Genomic DNA, 19,204 nt, shown 5'->3' with positions numbered 1-19,204 from the left:
GGTAAGGTCTTCTTTTTCCGTCCATGGCGTTTCGTCATCCCCATCCGTCGTATCATCCCCCTCCGTGTTACGAACCGCGAGAATGTTCCAAGGATCGTGGACAACGAGTTTTTTTGGTAACAAATGGAGAGGAATACGCTTGCGTAGAGTGGGCCAATCCCCTTCGCCACTGAAAGGAACCAGAGGCCAAGGGTCAGGATAGTTATCAAAGTCAAAAGGATCGACGATTGCTTTTGAAGACTTTTGCTTTTTTTCTTTTGGCATAGATTTATAAAGTCCCATTTTGATGTGCATATTAGAGTCATCTATAAGCTCCCCAATATCACAGGGAGGGATATCGCGAGGATCCTCCTCTCGATCAGCCCAGGCGAGCTGGTCCGGGGCAGCATCCAGTTCCCCTGTATCTCGCATAGCTATTGCAAGCCTGCTTGAAGTCGATGTGGTCATATAATATTTGTTTTCTGGGAAAGGATGGACGTGATAAAAGTCATAGAGGGTGGCACCCCACTGGCATAGGTCTGGGCCACCCGTTTCCTTGCCCCTTCTGTGTAAAGGGAGAGGGGATTTTCCGTTGGGATCTCTCGGCCACATCTGAAAGACAATTCGAGTTCTACCCTTGCGGCAGTGAGATTCCGATATTTTCGCTTGCACTTGCGGGGGCACCTTGTGCGGGTCAAACATATCAAGATCGACAAACGTCTGGTCACTGAGAAAGGTTCCGAGCAGACCGTCAGCACAATGGTAAACTCATAAGATGAATATCTATTTCTACACAGTGGCATCTTCAGGACTTGCATTTCTTTTGGGTGGGCTCGAGGGCTTATTTTCAGTATCGACTGCTGCAGCAAACACCAGTTTAGCTTTGGGCGTGTTTAAAAAACCGCGTTTCATAGTGGATGAGAGCCAAGGGAGAGAGAAAGCTAGGTGCAATGGCAGTGGATCGTGATAAAGAAGGAAGAAAGCTCAGTGGCACACTATCGATCTCCTGAGCTGAGTCCTTTCACTGGTTCTAAGTACTGTCACTAAAAAGATAAGCTAAATTGCCACGGAGTTCAAACTACAAAAGTGTTCCACGTCACATGTCGCCTCTGACACACAATACAGTAGAAGTAGGGAGAAAACATAAACTGTGGATCAATACGTCTGAGGTTATTCGAAAACATTCTTTAACAACGACATACGTATCGTGTCTTGTCAACAATGTGCAGGGTTATGTTTTCAAGTTAGGCGGTGTTGGTTGTTGAAGGACATGATCAAATGCTTTGATGAGCGCCAGATACTACTAGGCGCTCAAAGCCTTGCGACTGTTCTCATACCTGTCTCAGGCTTGAACTTCCGTCTTATCGATGATCGAAAGAGTCGTCTCTGTCGACATGGACGATAACCAGAGCTAGGTTCCATTCCAAGTCTAGATTCATATCCTGACCGCTCCCTTTCGTGAACAATGCAAAAGCTTCGTTTAACTGGTGCGTGATTTTCGTGACTCACTATAAGCTCTACTCCTTACCCGGGTTGCTGTTCCTCATGTATAGTTATCATGGCTTCGCAGCTACGCAAGGTTATTTTGTTGAAGACACCAGTTTGCTTTGCCACTGTCTCTGTAGATGGAGGACCTGAGATGAAAACGACAACCTCCAAGGGTAACAACCCGGGTTGGGATCAGTTATTTGGGCTGTGAATGTTTTGCCTTGTCCATCGCGGCTGCCACCCAAAGAATGCCTTAGCGAAGCTCGAGCATCTTCATACATCAAGATAGCAGTCTTTCGCAAAGCTTATCCTCGGTCGAATGCACTGATAGGAGAAGTTACATTATATTTGAGAGATACACTCAAAGACAAATATTTTCTTGGTAGGGATAAGTTTTGTTATGCAGTGGCTACTATTTTCTGAATATATTCGCTGTGTCGTAAAGATGAGACATTTGTACTGGAGAAAAATGGATTTCAAGGATATATAGCAGTCCGTCTTGAGGTCGTCTCACAAAATTGGGATCATACTTTTACTTTCGAAATGGAAATACCAGCTACAACGTCAAAGGAACCACGCGAAAGAAAAGCTACAAAAGCCCTGATTAGGGCTGAGACAACAAGTGTAGCGGAAGAGGCAACCCGCATTGCGAACAAACTGTCACATTGTCATGGTGCATCCAGCGCCGGGGTTATCATAGATGTCATGGATGATATGAAGACTCTTGAGGGGAACGACTTTTTCGATTTGGTTTGTGGGTATATCCAGAAGCTCACGAGTATGGGGGATGTTATTTTTGAAGTAAAAGTTCAAAATCTAGTAAACCACACCTTTCTGAAAATATACACGATTTCTAGATTCATCCATACGCAAAAGCTGCGTGGAGTATTTTGGGTCTCATCCCAAAGGTACATTCAATCTGTCTCGCTAAATACGAAACTAATGTTTTACCTCCGTATTCTATGGAAACTATTATTCTAGGCCATGATAGCTCAGCTTGATCGTGACCAAAATATACAAAACCTGTGGTCCACCGCTGCAGATATGCTCGACTTTCTGAATGTGGCGGAGCCGATTATCGACGAGGTACAAAAACCAATAGTTGCAAATATGTTGAAGCAGATCCACGACTGCGCCTTATTCGTTCAAGAATATACTGGAAAGGGATTCTGCAGTCAGTCGCCTAGCTCATGCTTATCTGATGCAATATCATGACTGTGTTTACATTCAGAGCGTGCATTGCGAGATACGTCGAGTTCACAAAGTGACATTGTTATCTCACAATATGTGAATGCCTTTCAGCAACTGAAAGAAAATTTCAAATCGAAATCCTCGCTGTCAAAACTGAAAGTCTTTCGCGAGTACGGGAAGGACTAGTTGAGCTAAGCGGGGCCATACAAGATATCAAAGACTCAGGTTAAGTCCACAGTCGCCAACACTGTTGTTGGCAGATGCATGGACCTTGGACGTTTGGGGACGAGCTTCTCCTTCAAACGTGATATCGCTGGCCGAAACGTACCCAACTTTGTGATCGGGACTCTGGCATATTAACTTGGTTTGTTCAGTAGTCACTTCAGGGAAGAGCTCTGTCGCGCCATCAAGATTTCTGGGCATATTAGTCAACAGCCCCTGCATACTCAGCTACAAAAGTATATCATTACGCCCTTGACAGAGGTCGGTTTCTCTGGACCCATAGTCATTGTCATTGACGCTTTAGACGAGTGTGGCGACGAACATACTCGAGAGGAGTTTCTGAAAGTCTGGTCGCAGGAAGCGTCACATCTACCTGCGTTTGTCAAGGTCGTCTTTGTCAGTCGATACGAGAACGATATACGGGCTCAACTTGGACCGGTTGCCGTCTTGCAGGATATAGGTGGAGAGGAAGCGACGGCCCAGGACATCCTAGCATTTATCGACGATAAGATGCGGGAAATCCATCAATATCATCACGAGCTTCCATCTGACCGGCCTTCACAAGCAGAGAAAGACGAGCTGGGCCAATGCGCTGATGGGTTGTTTATATGGGCGAGAGTAGCCTGTGATTACATGAGGACTAGTAAAGATCCCGTCGTGGCACTTGACGATGTCCTCTCTGGTGAGAAGTGGGTCTCGAGAAACAAACATCCAGGAGACGTGATGGGCGTATTGTACCTGGGTATTCTAGAGCGCAGAGTGGGAGATTTGCCCGACACGATAGGCCTCAACTACTTCCAGTACATCATGGGGTCAGTGGTGGTTGCGAAAACGCCGCTGACGCAGGAGGGATTAGATGTTCTCCTTGGGCTTGGTCCTGCAACTGCTAAAGACCCGCTCAAGCTTCCAGACGGATCTTCAATTAAGCTCTTAACTTCAAAAGGGCTCATCGCGTCGCTCAGCTCCATACTGCGTACTGAAGAGGACACCATCCGACTACTACACGCGTCTGTTGCTGATTTCCTTACTGACCCAGTACGCTGTACAGACGCTCGTTTCTTTATTGGCATATCCATTCATAATCGAATTCTGGCACTTTGATGCCTGGAGACTTTGGAACGCATCCTCAAGCGTGATCCTTGTGAAATTGCAGACCCAACAAAACTCAATTGGGACATATATGATCTCGAAAGCCGTCTCGATACACTCTTGTCCCCTGATGGCTTGTATGCCCTTCAATCTTGGCACGAACATCTGCAAGGAGCGATGATGAGCTTTATGATCGAACGAAGAACGTAGTGTTCACCCATTTGCTCCACTGGATTGAAGTGAAAAGCCTATAATGCTCTGTTGACAGTCGGGAAAGTTTTAATACCATCTTTAACGTGATCAAGGCGATCATATCTTGGTTCTCCGTATGTGTCTCTTTTGCTTATTTTCATGTAGTTGTTAACAACTGGTTCAGCAATATTCTCGATCCGCTGCCGATAACACCATATCCCTGCTCACTGAATCCATTCAGTTCCTGCAGCAGTTTCACATGCAAATTAAAAACAGTGCTGCCCATATATATATATCCGCAATCCCTTTCACCGGTAGAAACGCCATTCTTTTCAAGACATTCGCACCAGACCTCCCTGATATACCGAAGTTGTGTTCTAGTTATCAAGGATCCGAGTCATCTCGATTGATTACCCTGCATCACCACTGGGGAATAGCTGTCTCGCTTGATCTCACACAAATGGCACATGTGGATTTCGAAGGACAACTACATATTTGGGATATTGAGAGTTGTACCCCAATCCAAGGTCAAACGGTTCATTCGTTACTTTTGTCACTCGAATATTCACCGGATGGGAGTCTAATCTGCGGTGGAACCACTGAAAGTACCATCTTTATAGGGAATATCAATAATCCGAAAGCAAAGGAACACTCATGTTTGAGGTCTGGCAACAAAAGTTACGTGCACCAGATTTCTATTACAGCAGACATGAAGATTCTTGCTTTGTTCGACAATGGGCACGTTTGTGTCTGGGAAATCGAATCAGGAAGGATGCTAGTCGATTGGCACAAGGATGACAGTCATAAAGACACTCATTTGCTAGGTGCCTTTGTAAGCATTGGTGACCAAGATCTCCGTGTCTTCCACCTAAAACGCAGTGCAGATACCTTTGAAGAATATGCTCCGGAACAGGCCATATTAAAAGCGACAATCTCGTTTGACCTCAAGCGAGTTGCCTTTTTACTTGGATCATACAGCACCTGCTACGCGCATCCTGGTAGGCCCAAAACATAGTGATATATTTATCTGGCACACATCAGAACCATATACCTCCATGAGCGCTGTGGATACCTTGAGCTTTCTTCCAAGCCATATTGTGGTAGAGTCACAGTCCAAAAACGACAAATCGATCAATGTAGAAAGGAAGACATTCCTTTATTTACCCGAGAGGACGTTCCCCTGGCTCAGAGTGGGTAGCTATCCACGTTGGTACTCGAGCTGGAGACTGGCGAGGTGGGTTTTGTGGATTTGGAGATTTATCTGACTGGACTCTGTCTGGGGAAAAGGTAGCGTACGCGAAATATCCGCATGATGTTATAGAGTATACATTGGCGAATCTATCTCAATATAGAAGTTAGGCTCATTAGTTGTAGGTTCATATGATATTTCATTTGTGCAAACCACACACAATGCCCGATATCATATGTGCCATTTGAACTCAGCCGCTCTGTGCCAAGAGATACGATAGTTCTGCATATTTTTATAATGACATCATTTGCGAACGGATATGGTTGAGCGCAGACCCAGCTCTCAACCACTTCACCTGATCACTCGACATCGTATGTCTAGTAGGTATCTCGAATATCTCTCCACTGCGCTTCGTCACCTTCAACGCAACCGTGGCGCTCTGGTTACCGTTGATTAGATCAGCCAGGCCAGTCGTTTCGAGAGCATCTCCCGAGCCGATGCGGGCATAGTCGGCTTTGTCTACGAACCATAAAGGAAGAATACCTTGTTTCTGAAGAAGTTCTTGATTAAGGAAAGACATAACACTGTGCATCGAAAAACATCGTACCTTCAAATTTGTTTCGTGAATTCGAGCAAACGACCTAGCCAGAATCATCGCACATCCTATAGGCAAAACAAAGGTCAGAAAATATTTGACTCTCAATCAATATCGATCAAAGTACCATAGAATCTTGGCTGCAGGGCTGCATGCTCACGAGCACTTCCCTCGCCGTAGTTGTCGTCTACAACCAGGGCCCAAGGTTGGCCGCGTGATTTGAATCTCTTTGCCACAGCAGGAATGGTATCACTTGTAGATTGAGAGGCATCATGTTCATGATCAAATGCCACATTGATATCACCGTTTTCGTCGTTCACAGCCTGAAGGCAAGACGTTCTATGCAGCACGGGTAAATTAATCAGGCGTACATACCGTAATGACTAGTTAACCAAGTTCAGTTTTGAGTACGCATAGGATAGGACGCGACACATACGAAGATTTTCCGAGATATTAGTAAGGTGTCCTTTATATTTCAACCATGGGCCCTTAAGAACTCCTAGTCAGTGTGGGATATATAATCCAAAGCTGACGAAACTCACAGCCGCGGATATATGGTCAGTAGTACATTTTCCTCTAACCTTCATCAGAACTTTCATAGTAGGAAGTTCTAATGCTCTTGGGTTATTACTGCCTTCCTCGAAGGGACTTGTAAATGGCTCCAATAATTCTAGTCGCTGCGAGTCCTTGCTAATGACCACTTCTGTATCTGGTTGAGGTTCGGGCGTGTAAGCGGGATAGAGGTCAATATTTCCGGGAGTAAAGCCTGTCGCTGGTAGGTCTTGCCCTGTAGGTGGTGAGAACTTGAAGCTTTCACCCGAAGGAGTAGTTAGGGAGTCGGTAGTTGGATCGAACGATAGTTTTCCGGAAAACGCCATGGCAGTAACGATGGTAGGAGAAGCAAGGAAATTCATAGTTAGTTGATTTCCGTCGTTACGCGACTTGAAATTCCTGCGGACGATAGTTATGAGCATACACTATTGAAGTGTCCAGTGTCTTAGTAGTTACCGGTTGAAGGAGGTCAATATAGCTGGTTTAAGTTCAGTGGTACACATACATAAAGATAAGGAGATGATTCAACCTACCATTTTCTTCTCCTTTCTTATCCGCCCTTTTCCACTAAGGAACACAATTAATCATGACCATCTTATGGAAAAAGGGTGCGTACTTGTCCGATACAAGGTCCACAAGCATTGGCCAGTACAACTGCACCAACACCTTCCAGACTGGCCGTGACATCGTCACGCTCCATTGTAGCACGAATTTGTTCAGAACCAGGAGTGCAAAGGAATGGAACCTAGACAATTTCTAAGTGCACTGATAAGAAGAAAAACACAATTTGATACTTTGGTAGTCAATCCAGCCGCCTTGGCCTGTTTTGCAAGTTCTGCGACACGGGTCTGTTGTTTTACTGAGCATGGCTAAATCAAGATATAAATCAAGCAGAACTCGCCATATCTTCATATGAACTGTTGGTACAAGAGCCAATAAGAGCGGCAGAGACTTCATCTTTCCATCCTTGTTCTTGCACGAAAGCACCGAACTTGGACAAAGGAGTGGCGAGATCGGGTGTAAAAGGGCCGTTGATTGTAGGCTCGAGGTCAGATAAGTTCTGAGCATATTCATGAGTATGACCTCGGACATTTATCATCCCAAATCACTTACAACCTCGATTACTTCATCATACTCAGCCCCTTCATCAGCGCTCAAAAAACCCTTAGCAGCAGCTTCGTCTGCAGCTTGGGCGACAGGTGCACGTCCGGTGGCATTCAAATATGCTCGCATATTTGGCGTGTAAGGGAAGGTAGATGTCGTAGCACCGACTTCAGCACCCATATTCGCGACCGTAGCAAGACCTGAGATACATTGACTTCAGACATGCCTGCAAGAAAGATTCATGTAACTCACCTGTACATGACTGACTGAACACTCCAGGGCCAAAATATTCCAGAATTCGTCCAGTTCCTCCCTTGAAATATATTAAGAACACTGCATAGCCCATGCTAATGTTTACTTACCCGAACAGTGAGTTTCCCTGCCAAGTGTAGAATCAAATCCTTAGGTGTGGCCCAGCCATTGAGTTTCCCAGTCAGATGTACACCTTGAAACCAATAAGAGATCGCAGAGTGACAAAAGGAATTTATAGTTTACCTACGATCTGGGGAGCTTTCAGTTCCCAAGGCGTACCAGTCATGGCGTCAACAGCATCAGCACCTCCAACACCGATAGCGAGCATACCCAATCCACCAGCGTTAGGCGTATGAGAATCTGAACAACGTTACCGCTCTCCGTCCAAGGCAAGAACAATTGTGCTTACCTGTACCGAGCCTAAAGTACAAAGTTCAGCGATGTCCCAACATATATCAATGACTTCAAAGACCAACATTAGCATACCGGGAGCAGCGTAGTTCTCAAGAACAATTTGATGTATAATCCCAGAACCCGGCTTCCAGAACTCAATACCATACTTCCGAGCGGCACTCTCCAAAAAATCAAAGACCTCTTTGTTAGATTCGATAGACCGCTAAAAGTAAAATTAGGCAATTTTTCAATAACTCCATGCACTGATGTATACCTGCAGGTCTGCGTCAGCACCAACAGAAGCTTGAATGAGATGATCGCAGTGTATGCTTGAAGGAACAGCAGTCCTCGAAAGCCCCGCACTCATGAATTGCAGCCTAACGAGATGAATTTATGTAGTAATGTTCTGTAGTCTAAAACTGGTGGAAACGACGTACAGTGCCATTCTAACGACAATTTCAAGAAGATAAATCAGACACAGAATGGTATCACATCATTCTTCAAAGTCTTCAAAGAGCGTAGGAACTTACTGGGCGGAAGCATCCTGCATAGCGACTCGTTCCAGACTCAGCTGGAGGTAGACTTCTCCCCTAATCTTTCCTCCATTGGCAAGACTCTTCTCGGGATCAGTAAGGTGACTGTAAAGTATCTTTTCTGCCAGAGTCAGAGGCCTGTTGTTGAGAAGTTCTTGAGCACGACCGAGCTTCTCAATAAGTTGGACATATGGTGGTGTAATTGAAGAACAGTCTCGGTTCACCGTTGTAGCATGGGTTTCCAGACAACGAAGAAGCGTACGCCATGGTTTATGTCTCTGGGAGAGAGCCCCTCGTCGCAGAGATTCTACTGGCAGTGACATTTCACCCCAGTCAATGTTGCACAATCCTCAATTATCCTACTCGGTACTCAAAAGCAAAACTGGATCGGCCGATGGAAAATAGCACGTAATCACGTGCGCAAAGCCAATCGGGGCTTTCGGAGTTAAGTCCCAAAAGTGACAAGAGGCTGTGAGTGTGAAGTAAACGCGGATAGTGCATGAACGCGCTACCAAATACAATTGGTTGTGACCAAACATAATGACGCATGCTTGATCCGTTTTTGACTTGTTTCATTTCATTTTCCAGCTTCGTCCATTGGTATTCTGGCAGCAAAGCTAGCAAAGCACACAAAGCACATAGCTCTGTATGCTTTACTAGCTTTGCTTCCTCTCTGTGATATCCCTTCCTGTGATACCCTTCCCTCCCTTCCAGCTTTCTCTATCAATCAAGGCAACATCTACCTTCAATATGGCACAAAAGTATCTTTGTGACTGCCAAAGACACTGCAAGGGTGTTCTCACAAAGGTTTCTTGGGGCGCTTTTCACTGGCATGAGAAGTTTCGCAAATCCGAGGGAACTGCCATCCCACCTTCACTGCGAGAGCTACGAGAAGAAGCTGCCATCGCACCAAAAGCTTGTGCTCCGCCTTGTAAACATCGCAAGGTTCGCACAGCTGGCACTCTGTCCTGAAGGACCACCCCTATCTCCCCAGATACACCAGACGGCCAACAGCATGAGCAGCTTCAGCCAGAAAAGGTTTCTCTAGCTTTGGTGGTCTCTTCCAGACTGCTCTGGATGAGATCAATGATGATTTTGGCTACTTTTCGGTGCATAAAGTCATACATACACCTTGTTAACTATCCCTAATCTTCACAGCAGCCAAGCGAGTGCACCACACCCCCGAACCAGCCACGCCCATGTAAGGACCATTTTACTATTTTCTTATATTCTCTATGTCTTGGTTCTCGAACACTTTTCCCATTACACCTCTGGCTCTAGGGCTAGAGGTATTGTTTGCGATCTTACTTCTCATAGCCCTCACAGGCTTTCTTAACCACCGCTACCACTTTATATCACAGATCAGAGACTGGGTATCACTCCCAGCCAGCCACCACAATGGGTAGGAACTAGTAGTAGGCATCTCGCCAACCAGCTCCAAGTCCCATTAAGGCCTGGATATACTAATAAACACTTTGATGAGAATCGTTCCTCATCATGAGGATACGGTTCCTGAACACGTGTGACAAACACCTATTATTAGTACAATTTTCTCACCCGCTGATTAATCATTCAAAGTCGTACGATAGTTGTTCCCCATTTTCTTATTGGACGATTTATTCCTCAGACCACTTTTCATCTATTCTCCTTTCGGTCTGAGGAATGAACGGTGTCGATGATGAGAACTGTTGTTAGAAAACCACACACAAAAACAAACTAACACACAATCCTCCCAGATTCCACGGAACTTGTTTATGGGCTTTGCCTCCTAGAACAGTGGGTGCTCTGGTTGTTCGTGGGGTGGCATATATGAGGATCCTTCAAAGTAAAACCCAGTGGTGTATGAGTGTGGGTTTTGAGGAGGAGGGATAGTTGAATTTATAGAAAGATAGGGGGTTTGTGGCGAGTATAGACGAGCACTACCTTGCTAATCGTAGCACAAGGTAGGTTTGAGAACAACGAGGATGACGAAGTGATGAGGTTCCCAGTGATAGCAGGCTCCTGACGCACAAACTGTAGTGCTCAGAAGGACTCTAATCGAAGGGGATGACAATCACTTTCAAAAGTGACGAGTGACGATGACAGCAGTTAATAGTGGTAGAAGTGGGAAGTGTTGTGACCACACTGGATCACAAGTAGCAGTAAGAAGTGGACTTAAGATTAGAGAAGAAGTCTGGAATCGAGTTCTTGTTTTTTTTTTACAAGGTAAAATACAGGGGTTTATATAGTAAAAGAAAAGTAGGCTATGCACAGTATAGCTGTGCAAAAAGAATGAGAAAGAATATGAAGGAAGGAATGTACGCTGACGAATCCTGCGTAGGTAGTACAGGATAAGATTGTCAAAAAAAGGAAAAGAAAGGGATAGAACAATAAATGCTGTGAGTAATGTCACAGGTTTGTACAGCCATAAAGTAAAGTCCAATAGCAAAAGGAGAGCAGGAAAATCATGATGTCATGGGAAGATGCAGTAAAAAAAAGGGCAAGGCAAAACACTATCAGTATCAACACAGTTCCTTTATTGTCAGTCAGGCATTCTAAAAAAATATGTGTCCATAAAAATGATTCAAAAATCAAAAATAATCGCACTGTAAATGAATGTTCTGCTGAAGAAAAAGAAACTGGAGCCACTGGTCCACCACCTAGTCCAAATCTGACAGTTCCATGGCCTTAGCAATGGACTGGTTGTGTTGGACCACCTGATCAAACGAGGGAGGGAGAGGAGTAGTTCCAATTTGGAACAAGTGAGTCCCAGGCAGCGTGTGGTAGGTGTAGCTGTAGCGAAGACGATGGACAAATGATAAGTGTACCCAAGTGAATGGGACAGCGATGAACATGGGCGACGCAAGGGGATGAACCTTCTCCAGCTCAAAAACTACCCACCCACGCTCCAACCAGGCAAGACGAGCGACCGATGTTTTGATAGTATATGATGGCAGATCAACGTCATGAAGATGGACCTGTTGCCCTATTTGGACTGGCCACCGGGGCTTTGCTGATATCAGCAGTGGCACGTGGTAGTCAACGGATCGGCGACGGAAGCGGATAGGAAGTGGTGACATCAGAAATGGTGGGGGTGCAAATAAGATGAGGAGGAGGAGGGTGGAGGTGACAAACAAGTGGATTAGAATGGGGACCCAGAAACGACCGTCAGGTGAGAATAAAAAGGAGAGGAAGGGGCCCATGGTGGGGCTAGGCAAAGGAAGGGGAGTAAGGGAAACAACAAAAGCGAGGGCGCAATGCAATGTGTAGCTAGTGGCGACGCGAAAATTTGCCGAAATGCCGAAATGCGGAAAGTACCGGATGGAAAAGCAAAGGTGAGCGTGACTGGATTGCCTAATAGAGGTGGTGCTGATCAGCCACAAGTTCAAAAGGGGAATATTAATTACTATTCCACGTGGCACTGTGCCTGTGTGGCGCAAAGGCGAGTCTTTTTGAATATTTGCTTCGTTATTGACACCTGTCCATGCTACCAATCAACTTTGGTGCATGACAACGGTTAGCTATATAAAGCCTTACCTATTCATGTATAGTTCCTTAGTTTTCTATTACTTGATTTACCCGCTTTACTCCTCAACCGAAACCCTTGAGTTTACTCCCAAGTCCTCTACTCGCTATATTTACTAGCGTCTGTCAACCTCAAAAGCTCATTGAACCTCTTACTCCCTGCAAGTGCAGTAGGAGACAGGTTTTGTTTTTGTTATAGTTTATCGTTGCCTCACAGCCCGGCACTGTGCCATCTGCAACAACAGGTTCCGGGCACTATTGTATGACCATAGACAAGGAAGATGATGAAACCGATGAAGAAACAGGTCACCTCCCCCGTCTGCACCAGAAGGCAAGATCGGCGAAGACTAGAGTATGAATGCAACATGGCTTTTTCCACCGCACAATGCAATACTGTGTCTCTCCCTCCATCAGGAAATTGGTGAAAATCTGATCTATGATTGTAAGCCATTATAAGAATTGTAATTAGCACAAGAACTACAATAGTTTTGGTCCCGTTTACAAGAGCTTGTATGTCTGGTTAGCTCTGATACAAACGGCACAATATATATATGGCTGATATACATTGTGAAGTTGGCCTCCTCAATAAGATCAATAATATATCCAAGACCTTATATGTCTGGTTAGTATTGTTACCTTCGATCAGATTTATAAGAATTATAGTGTAGACTCTATCACGGCAAGATATACAATCAATATCAGTGCTGATATGACTGGTTACACCTGGTAGCTCGTGACCGAGGCAAAACGAGAAACCACTGAGAACTTGAATACAAGTGTATGTAGGCTGCCATCCATAGTAACTGCACTTAGAGTTGCCAAAACTGACTAGGTAGTGGCCCGGGTACTTACTCACACAGGCTGGCCTTCGTTTGGAAGGACTTAGGGCTGTTTTAATTATTGATAACTAGGTCATCACAACAGGTAGTAAGGACACAAATTTCATTGAAAGCGTGTACACAATATACAGTACAATTTACAATACAGTATACTTAATTCTACATTCCTCCGACTTTGCTTAGCTAGTTGTCCGCATTAGCTTGCCCCTCAGAACGAGAGCTTGAAGGGGACATTTGGTGTTTGAGAGCCGCTCGTCTTTGTCGGATCTTCGCCAATGCGCCGTTCTTTGCTGGGATTCTCGTAGGGGTGGCTGAGGCAGGAAAAATTTTCCTACAATATGGGTAAGTATGGTGGTTGCATAAAAGACTATAGTACTACATACGAGTCCCACCACGCTAAGAGACTGTTGACATCTTCGATTTCATCGGGATCCTCGAATAAGTCCATGACACTATTGAAAAATCCCTCAGAATCGGAAGTGATATCTGTGCGGGAGAATATTGCCTGTGAAGATAGTGCAAAACGGACCTTCATTGAGTTTGTTAGCCTATCATCTGACAATCATGTGAAACTACAGCTACTTACTTGTGTTGCAATATATGCAACTGACGCTGGTGTAACATGTAACATGCCATGTAAACGAGCATTACCCGAGTGAGTTGCTCGTGACTCGGCGTTTGTGTCAACAGATGACGGGGATGTGAAGACGTACTTGTAAGCCTAAGGAAGAAAAAAAGCTGGAATTAGACTATTAGAAGCAATTAAAAAAAACGCGCACCGAGATCAAAACATTGTTTTTAAACAGGCCCATCCATGGGTCTTCTGCATTGTAAATGCAGTCGGCATACAAAAATATGGGCCAGTGGTCACCAGCAATGTGTATATCACCATTTCGTAGTTTAGCTCGAGTCCTATAGAAAAACTTTCGTAAACCATCAAAAAATATACTAGAAAGTACTTACTCTTCATCTTCCCAATCAAGTCCAGTTGGACATAGTAGTTGCCCGGTACGATGATGATTGAAGCCTCGGTTGGACTTGATATTCCGATGGAGCTGTGGGCTAAGCTGCTGGCCTTGAGGTGTTATCCATTCGACTATGGCACCTTTGATGCTCTTGGTGTCGTCAGATCGGGCACCAGAAACACCTTTTTGTATCTGGGTATGTTGTGCCATTAGTATCTTGTTGAGAGCTTGGGGATCTGACTTGGGTTCAGGTGATAATGGGGCTCACCAGCTGGCTAATGATCTCAATTTCCTCCTCAGACGAATCCTTATCGGTCAACCGATCCTTGAGCCCAGGCACCATACAAAGAAGACTCAAAAAGATCTTCTGTTCACGTAGTTCACTGAGAAAAATATTCAATAAAAACCAAGGAAAATATAATCTATTTCAACTTACTTTCCAGTAAGGTGCTGATCGTCTGATTCATCACTCATCCGAAGCAGTCCATTGATCAGGAGAGAGTTGATGTTACAAAATGGGTGGACAGTACGACAGAAATGGCGACCATGGCCTACCAAGGGGTCTGAAAGACGTCTAAGTCCTGTGTCAGCTTTGTGCAATGATTGAAATCAACTTGAAGCTACTCACGGGCGTTTTCGAGACACTGCAGTTAGTGCAGACTCGAAAGAAGGTAGTAGAGATGGATGATCAGGATTCTCCGGTAAGTCGGCATCTGCTTCCCGTGTTCGCCGCACCATCATGGTCAATTCTCAATGGTTCAACAGCTAGACACCTTCAACTTGCACACGGGACCTCAAGATGGGTAGATGGAATGCTGATGACAGACAAGGTAAGTGTTTTCTTGTGATTTAAAGGCTTGAGTACTCCACTTTGACTTATTTTGGAGAAATTTGTAACAGTTTACCAGGTCAGTCGTCAGTTTACGCTATGATCTTGCCTGGAAAAAGACCTGAGAACTGTCTCTCGGATCATGACAAACAGGGTAAGGATGAGATTGGTGAGTTCTTGCTTTTTGTGGATAGTGCATGATAGTAGCATGGAGAGCAGTATAGAAAATTTTTCACTCAAGGCCAGCACCACCGCATTTGTCAGGACAGCATTGTCGTTTCCCCATGGGCTGTGCTCTTAGCATGCAATAGGTTTGGTATGTTTCAAGGTGTGTACACCAATTTCTCAACTTGGTTATCTAAATTCATAACACGGCGACTTCTAGGTGCTACAATACAGGTGATCTCATTTTTCTGTGGAGATGTGAGTGTGACAGTCAGGGTCAAAGGCTCTCAGTTCCATCAACCCTTGGGACAGCAACGGGCTTAGTTCAGCTCTCTATTCCTCTGTCGTAAGTGGCCTGTTAGGTCTTCCGATGTCTGTTTTGATTCTTACAGCTTTTACTCCACTTTTTTGCCACATCCTATCTCACAGATACGCATCATGTCCACCACTGGCAATGAAAACAAGAAAAGACGCCTTAGTTTTCATGTAGAAGATGTCCAGTGAGTCCAGACACTTTGTTACCCGGTTGATCAATTTCACGTTCAAAAGCATTACCGTCACAGAGGAGTTGACAGACTCGGGTAAAAATGTTGTTAAAAACGATGCAAGTGTTCAAACAGACTCTTATTTGATGGGTACATATTTTGTTGCTGTTTTCAGACGTCAATCATCTTACATGATTTATAGAAGACACGGCAGATCATAAACTCAACAACCTTTCAAATGAGGAATTGAAAATCAAGCTTGAAGAAATGCAGAAACAACTCCATGTCATGTACTTAGAACGCGACAAGTATCGAAATTATGCAATTGCCGAGTCTCGTCAGGTGGGATTAATGCAGTTTGAGGTTTCAAAGATGGGGATGGAACCACCATCCTGTGAACTGTACTCACAGGTTCCTGTGGATGCACCCTCGCCTGCATCACTCATCAGTAAGTTGACCACTATCCTGTTAAAACTGTAGCTGAGTCAATACCTAGGTGATGATTGAAAGATAGGATTGTGTAACGGTAATAAACAATGTACGAAAAACTGTAATGAAATATTATATGCATATTATCTTTTTGTGATATAGTATTGAGGTGACAATACACGAACGATAAGAGGCTGTTCAAAGCATTGTCGTTGAGAACCCAGAGGTACGTACATCAGCCTAAACACATTATTTTAATCATTCAATGCCTTATTCACAGCAGTGAAAGTAGATCATATGGCTCGAGGTACCGCACAATTACAACTATTCTACATTGACAGACCAACATGACTAGTGGGAGACCTTCTCTTCGGTATGCTGTTGTCACTGGATTCCTCACCTCAACGTTTTCCGCTGCCTCCCTTGGCCAGATTTCCTGGCTACAATGCAAGCATGTGAGTATCAACTAAAAGCCTAAGAAGGATTGCTCGTTCTTACCAGCTGTAGTGCGGTGCCTTTGTCGGTTGTTACTGATATGCTCACCAGATTTTCCACTATCCACAACCTCTGACTGGGGTTGAATTACAGAAGTAGCTTGTTTGTTGTCAATACTGACTTCTGACAGGCGGCGTTTTACCCCACAAGACTGGGGCTGAGTTACAATGTTTTGCAAGTCTGTACTTTCCTGTTACGACAAAGGTGAGTCTACAATCTATATTGAGAGATGTCGCTTACCTCAGTTTTCACAGAAATTCCTTCATCTTTGGGAGCAGCCCCGTCTGTCTCCTTCTTATCTGCCGTATTAATAGGCCAGGGTTCATCGTCACTGTCCCAGTCATAAAAGAACTCAACATCTTCGCCTGAGCCATAGACTGTGAATCGGCTGAACAGGTGTTCTGGGACACCAACTAGGGTCCTTTGAATGATTTCGTTGTCAGTCTGAGGCATGTCTTGGTGGGGGGATCAAATGAAGGATTTGTCACATTTTGGTGAGCTCAAACACTATTGTATATTTCCCATGCACTAATTCTCTGCTGTGACCCGACTCCAATACCGATATCACTTTCCCGTTGGAGATCAAGAAGTGCCTGTCCGGATCTTAACTTTTTTTTTTGTTAAAGTTCAGTCTTACGTTAAAGAAATGGAGAAAATGTCAGTTGCTCCATTCTTCTGTGTCACACGGTTTACTTGATTGTTCTATGTTAGATCTTCACATTCATCACTATTCGCCCCTGAAGCCTGCACTAGTTTCAATGTTCCACCCACTTCAAATTTCTGTCACTCATTATGGATGATTCCCTAACATGTATTTGCGGGCGAAGTTTTTCACAGTACGGAGCATTGACATGGCATCAAAAAAACTGCAAAAAACGAAAACATCGTGTCTCAATGATATTTGAGAGAGCTCGCGAGCTAATGAGTAGAAAGAAGAGTCGTGTAGAAAGTGCGGAGAACAGTGGCCATGGTGAGGGCCATAGTGGGGATGTATGTGACATAGAGACTACGGCTGTTGAAATAGCCAATCCAACGGTATGTCCTGTGATCCATACAGAGTGCACCACTGACCATAGCCCCATCAGAGCCCTGTAGCGCACAGTCTTGACATTGACTCGGATACACCACTCTCACAGCGTCGCACACGAAGAACAAATCGCAGACTGCCAAAACAATTTCGTGATATACTCCCCCAGCCTTCATTATCATTACCCTCAAGTATCCAACAGCCGCTTTCAGCACCACAGCCAGGTTGTGAAAGTCGCAGCCCACCTCTAAATGAGCCACCACCCAGTACTCAGACCGGTGGTGCCCTGACTCAAACATTGTTTCGCACAGTCAAGAATATATTTGGAGTACTACGACAGTACACCCATGGGCCACCATCTCACAATGCCAGTGATCACCAGTCCCCTCACGAGCTCTGTACACCATTGTACCCCCACAATGATTCTATGAACATATTGTCATCGTCATCATCCGAGATCCATCCGCAATGCAGCACTCAAAGCACCAACCCCTATCATCCATATCCAAATAAAAGCACCCTTCTCCTAGGTGACTGGTACTGGAACCATGGTGCCCGCAAGTCACAGGAAAACTTCTGCATGCTTTGCGACATTATCGGTGAACAAGGCTTCTCACCAGCTGATGTCAGCGGCGCAAACTGGCGTAAGATTGATGAATCACTTGTCACAGTGGGCGACAGCAATGGCAATAGCTCAGACTGGCTGGACGACGGTTGGAGGACAAGTCCAGTCACTATTTCTGTCCCATTCCACAAGAGAATGGCAGATCCAGGTCCAAAGGAATTCATTACTGCCGACTTTCACTATCGCTCCATACTATCTGTCGTTCAAGAAAAACTTGCTAATGAACATGAAATGGACTCTTTCCACTATGTCCCCTATGAACTTCACTGGCAACCTGAAGGCCGAGATGAGACACAACTTTATGGTGACCTATATACATCTCCAGCATTTGTTGAGGAAAATCAGCGCCTACAAGACTCCCCTCCAGAACCTGGGTGTGATCTGGAGAGGTGTATACTAGCACTGATGTTCTGGTCCGACGCAACACATCTCACGTCGTTTGGCAATGCAAAGCTGTGGCCTCTATACATGTTTTTCGGCAATGATACAAAATACAGGAGATGCAAGCCTAGTTGCCACTTGTGTCATCACATTGCATACTTCCAAACAGTAAGCATTATTCCCACTTGTTTTTTACTCTCCGAACTGATATATCTCCTGCCCATGTAGCTCCCAGATTCATTCAAGGATTTTGCAAATGCATTTGCGGGTGGCAAAGGAGTTAATGATGCTTTCAACACACACTGCCATCGGGAGTTCATGCATGCACAATGGACCATCCTTCTTGACAAGGAGTTTATTGAAGCTTGCAAGCATGGCCTTGTAATTACGTGTTCTGATGGTATAAAACGGCGTTTTTACCTTCGCATCTTCACATATTCTGCGGACTATCCGGAAAAGTAACATATTTTCTTTCTAATATTATAATCTTTCACTTATATGGTATTAGGGTTCTTCTCACTAGCATCAGGAACTTGGGAGCTTGCCCATGTCCACGATGTTTGATTCCAAAAGATTGTATTCCAGGGATGGGCACAAAGCAAGATATGAGACAACAAAAGACATTGGCACGAGTAAACAATTCTCAATATCAGCGGAAGGTAGACATAGCACGCAGTTTGA

At 44.7% G+C, this 19,204-nt stretch overlaps 7 protein-coding genes across 7 annotated transcripts; 4 read left to right on the top strand and 3 right to left on the bottom strand.

The window, feature by feature from the left end:
* Positions 1 to 3,643: 3,643 nt before the first annotated feature.
* Positions 3,644 to 3,999, top strand: SERLADRAFT_472339 (uncharacterized protein; the record flags this gene model as incomplete). Its single annotated transcript, XM_007320530.1, has 1 exon — positions 3,644 to 3,999. The coding sequence occupies one exon, from the start codon at positions 3,688 to 3,690 to the stop codon at positions 3,979 to 3,981; it is 294 nt and encodes a 97-aa protein (XP_007320592.1).
* Positions 4,000 to 4,913: 914 nt separating this feature from the next.
* SERLADRAFT_472337 (uncharacterized protein) lies at positions 4,914 to 5,382 on the top strand (the record flags this gene model as incomplete). Its single annotated transcript, XM_007320529.1, has 1 exon — positions 4,914 to 5,382. One exon carries the CDS (start codon positions 4,934 to 4,936, stop codon positions 5,174 to 5,176), a length of 243 nt encoding a protein of 80 aa, XP_007320591.1.
* A 149-nt stretch (positions 5,383 to 5,531) lies between these two features.
* Positions 5,532 to 9,114, bottom strand: SERLADRAFT_357088 (uncharacterized protein; the record flags this gene model as incomplete). The annotated part of the gene is made up of 20 exons (XM_007320528.1): positions 5,532 to 5,900; positions 5,958 to 6,013; positions 6,073 to 6,268; positions 6,321 to 6,328; positions 6,382 to 6,433; positions 6,488 to 6,896; positions 6,954 to 6,975; positions 7,031 to 7,064; positions 7,114 to 7,242; positions 7,292 to 7,345; positions 7,399 to 7,557; positions 7,611 to 7,801; positions 7,854 to 7,914; positions 7,964 to 8,046; positions 8,097 to 8,213; positions 8,263 to 8,273; positions 8,330 to 8,469; positions 8,521 to 8,623; positions 8,684 to 8,692; positions 8,777 to 9,114. The coding sequence occupies 20 exons, from the start codon at positions 9,100 to 9,102 to the stop codon at positions 5,643 to 5,645; spliced, it is 2,418 nt and encodes an 805-aa protein (XP_007320590.1).
* A 4,191-nt stretch (positions 9,115 to 13,305) lies between these two features.
* SERLADRAFT_371536 (uncharacterized protein) lies at positions 13,306 to 14,828 on the bottom strand (the record flags this gene model as incomplete). The annotated part of the gene is made up of 8 exons (XM_007320527.1): positions 13,306 to 13,453; positions 13,506 to 13,651; positions 13,709 to 13,843; positions 13,902 to 14,034; positions 14,086 to 14,279; positions 14,356 to 14,470; positions 14,524 to 14,661; positions 14,716 to 14,828. 8 exons carry the CDS (start codon positions 14,826 to 14,828, stop codon positions 13,306 to 13,308), a joined length of 1,122 nt encoding a protein of 373 aa, XP_007320589.1.
* On the top strand, positions 14,810 to 16,139 carry SERLADRAFT_472328 (uncharacterized protein; the record flags this gene model as incomplete). Its single annotated transcript, XM_007320526.1, has 7 exons — positions 14,810 to 14,917; positions 14,988 to 15,244; positions 15,302 to 15,427; positions 15,511 to 15,581; positions 15,631 to 15,716; positions 15,769 to 16,014; positions 16,063 to 16,139. 4 exons carry the CDS (start codon positions 15,520 to 15,522, stop codon positions 16,071 to 16,073), a joined length of 405 nt encoding a protein of 134 aa, XP_007320588.1.
* An 89-nt stretch (positions 16,140 to 16,228) lies between these two features.
* Positions 16,229 to 16,976, bottom strand: SERLADRAFT_472323 (uncharacterized protein; the record flags this gene model as incomplete). Its single annotated transcript, XM_007320525.1, has 3 exons — positions 16,229 to 16,435; positions 16,494 to 16,680; positions 16,731 to 16,976. The coding sequence occupies 3 exons, from the start codon at positions 16,941 to 16,943 to the stop codon at positions 16,392 to 16,394; spliced, it is 444 nt and encodes a 147-aa protein (XP_007320587.1).
* Positions 16,977 to 17,384: 408 nt separating this feature from the next.
* Positions 17,385 to 18,985, top strand: SERLADRAFT_440071 (uncharacterized protein; the record flags this gene model as incomplete). The annotated part of the gene is made up of 3 exons (XM_007320524.1): positions 17,385 to 17,525; positions 17,576 to 18,691; positions 18,752 to 18,985. 3 exons carry the CDS (start codon positions 17,385 to 17,387, stop codon positions 18,983 to 18,985), a joined length of 1,491 nt encoding a protein of 496 aa, XP_007320586.1.
* Between the last annotated feature and the right edge of the window lie 219 nt (positions 18,986 to 19,204).

This window comes from Serpula lacrymans, assembly GCF_000218685.1.
Source record: "Serpula lacrymans var. lacrymans S7.9 unplaced genomic scaffold SERLAscaffold_10, whole genome shotgun sequence".
NCBI classification, from domain to species: Eukaryota; Fungi; Basidiomycota; class Agaricomycetes; order Boletales; family Serpulaceae; genus Serpula; species Serpula lacrymans.
Note: the sequence above shows the minus strand (reverse complement) of the source record. Positions and strands in the feature narration are given on the sequence as shown.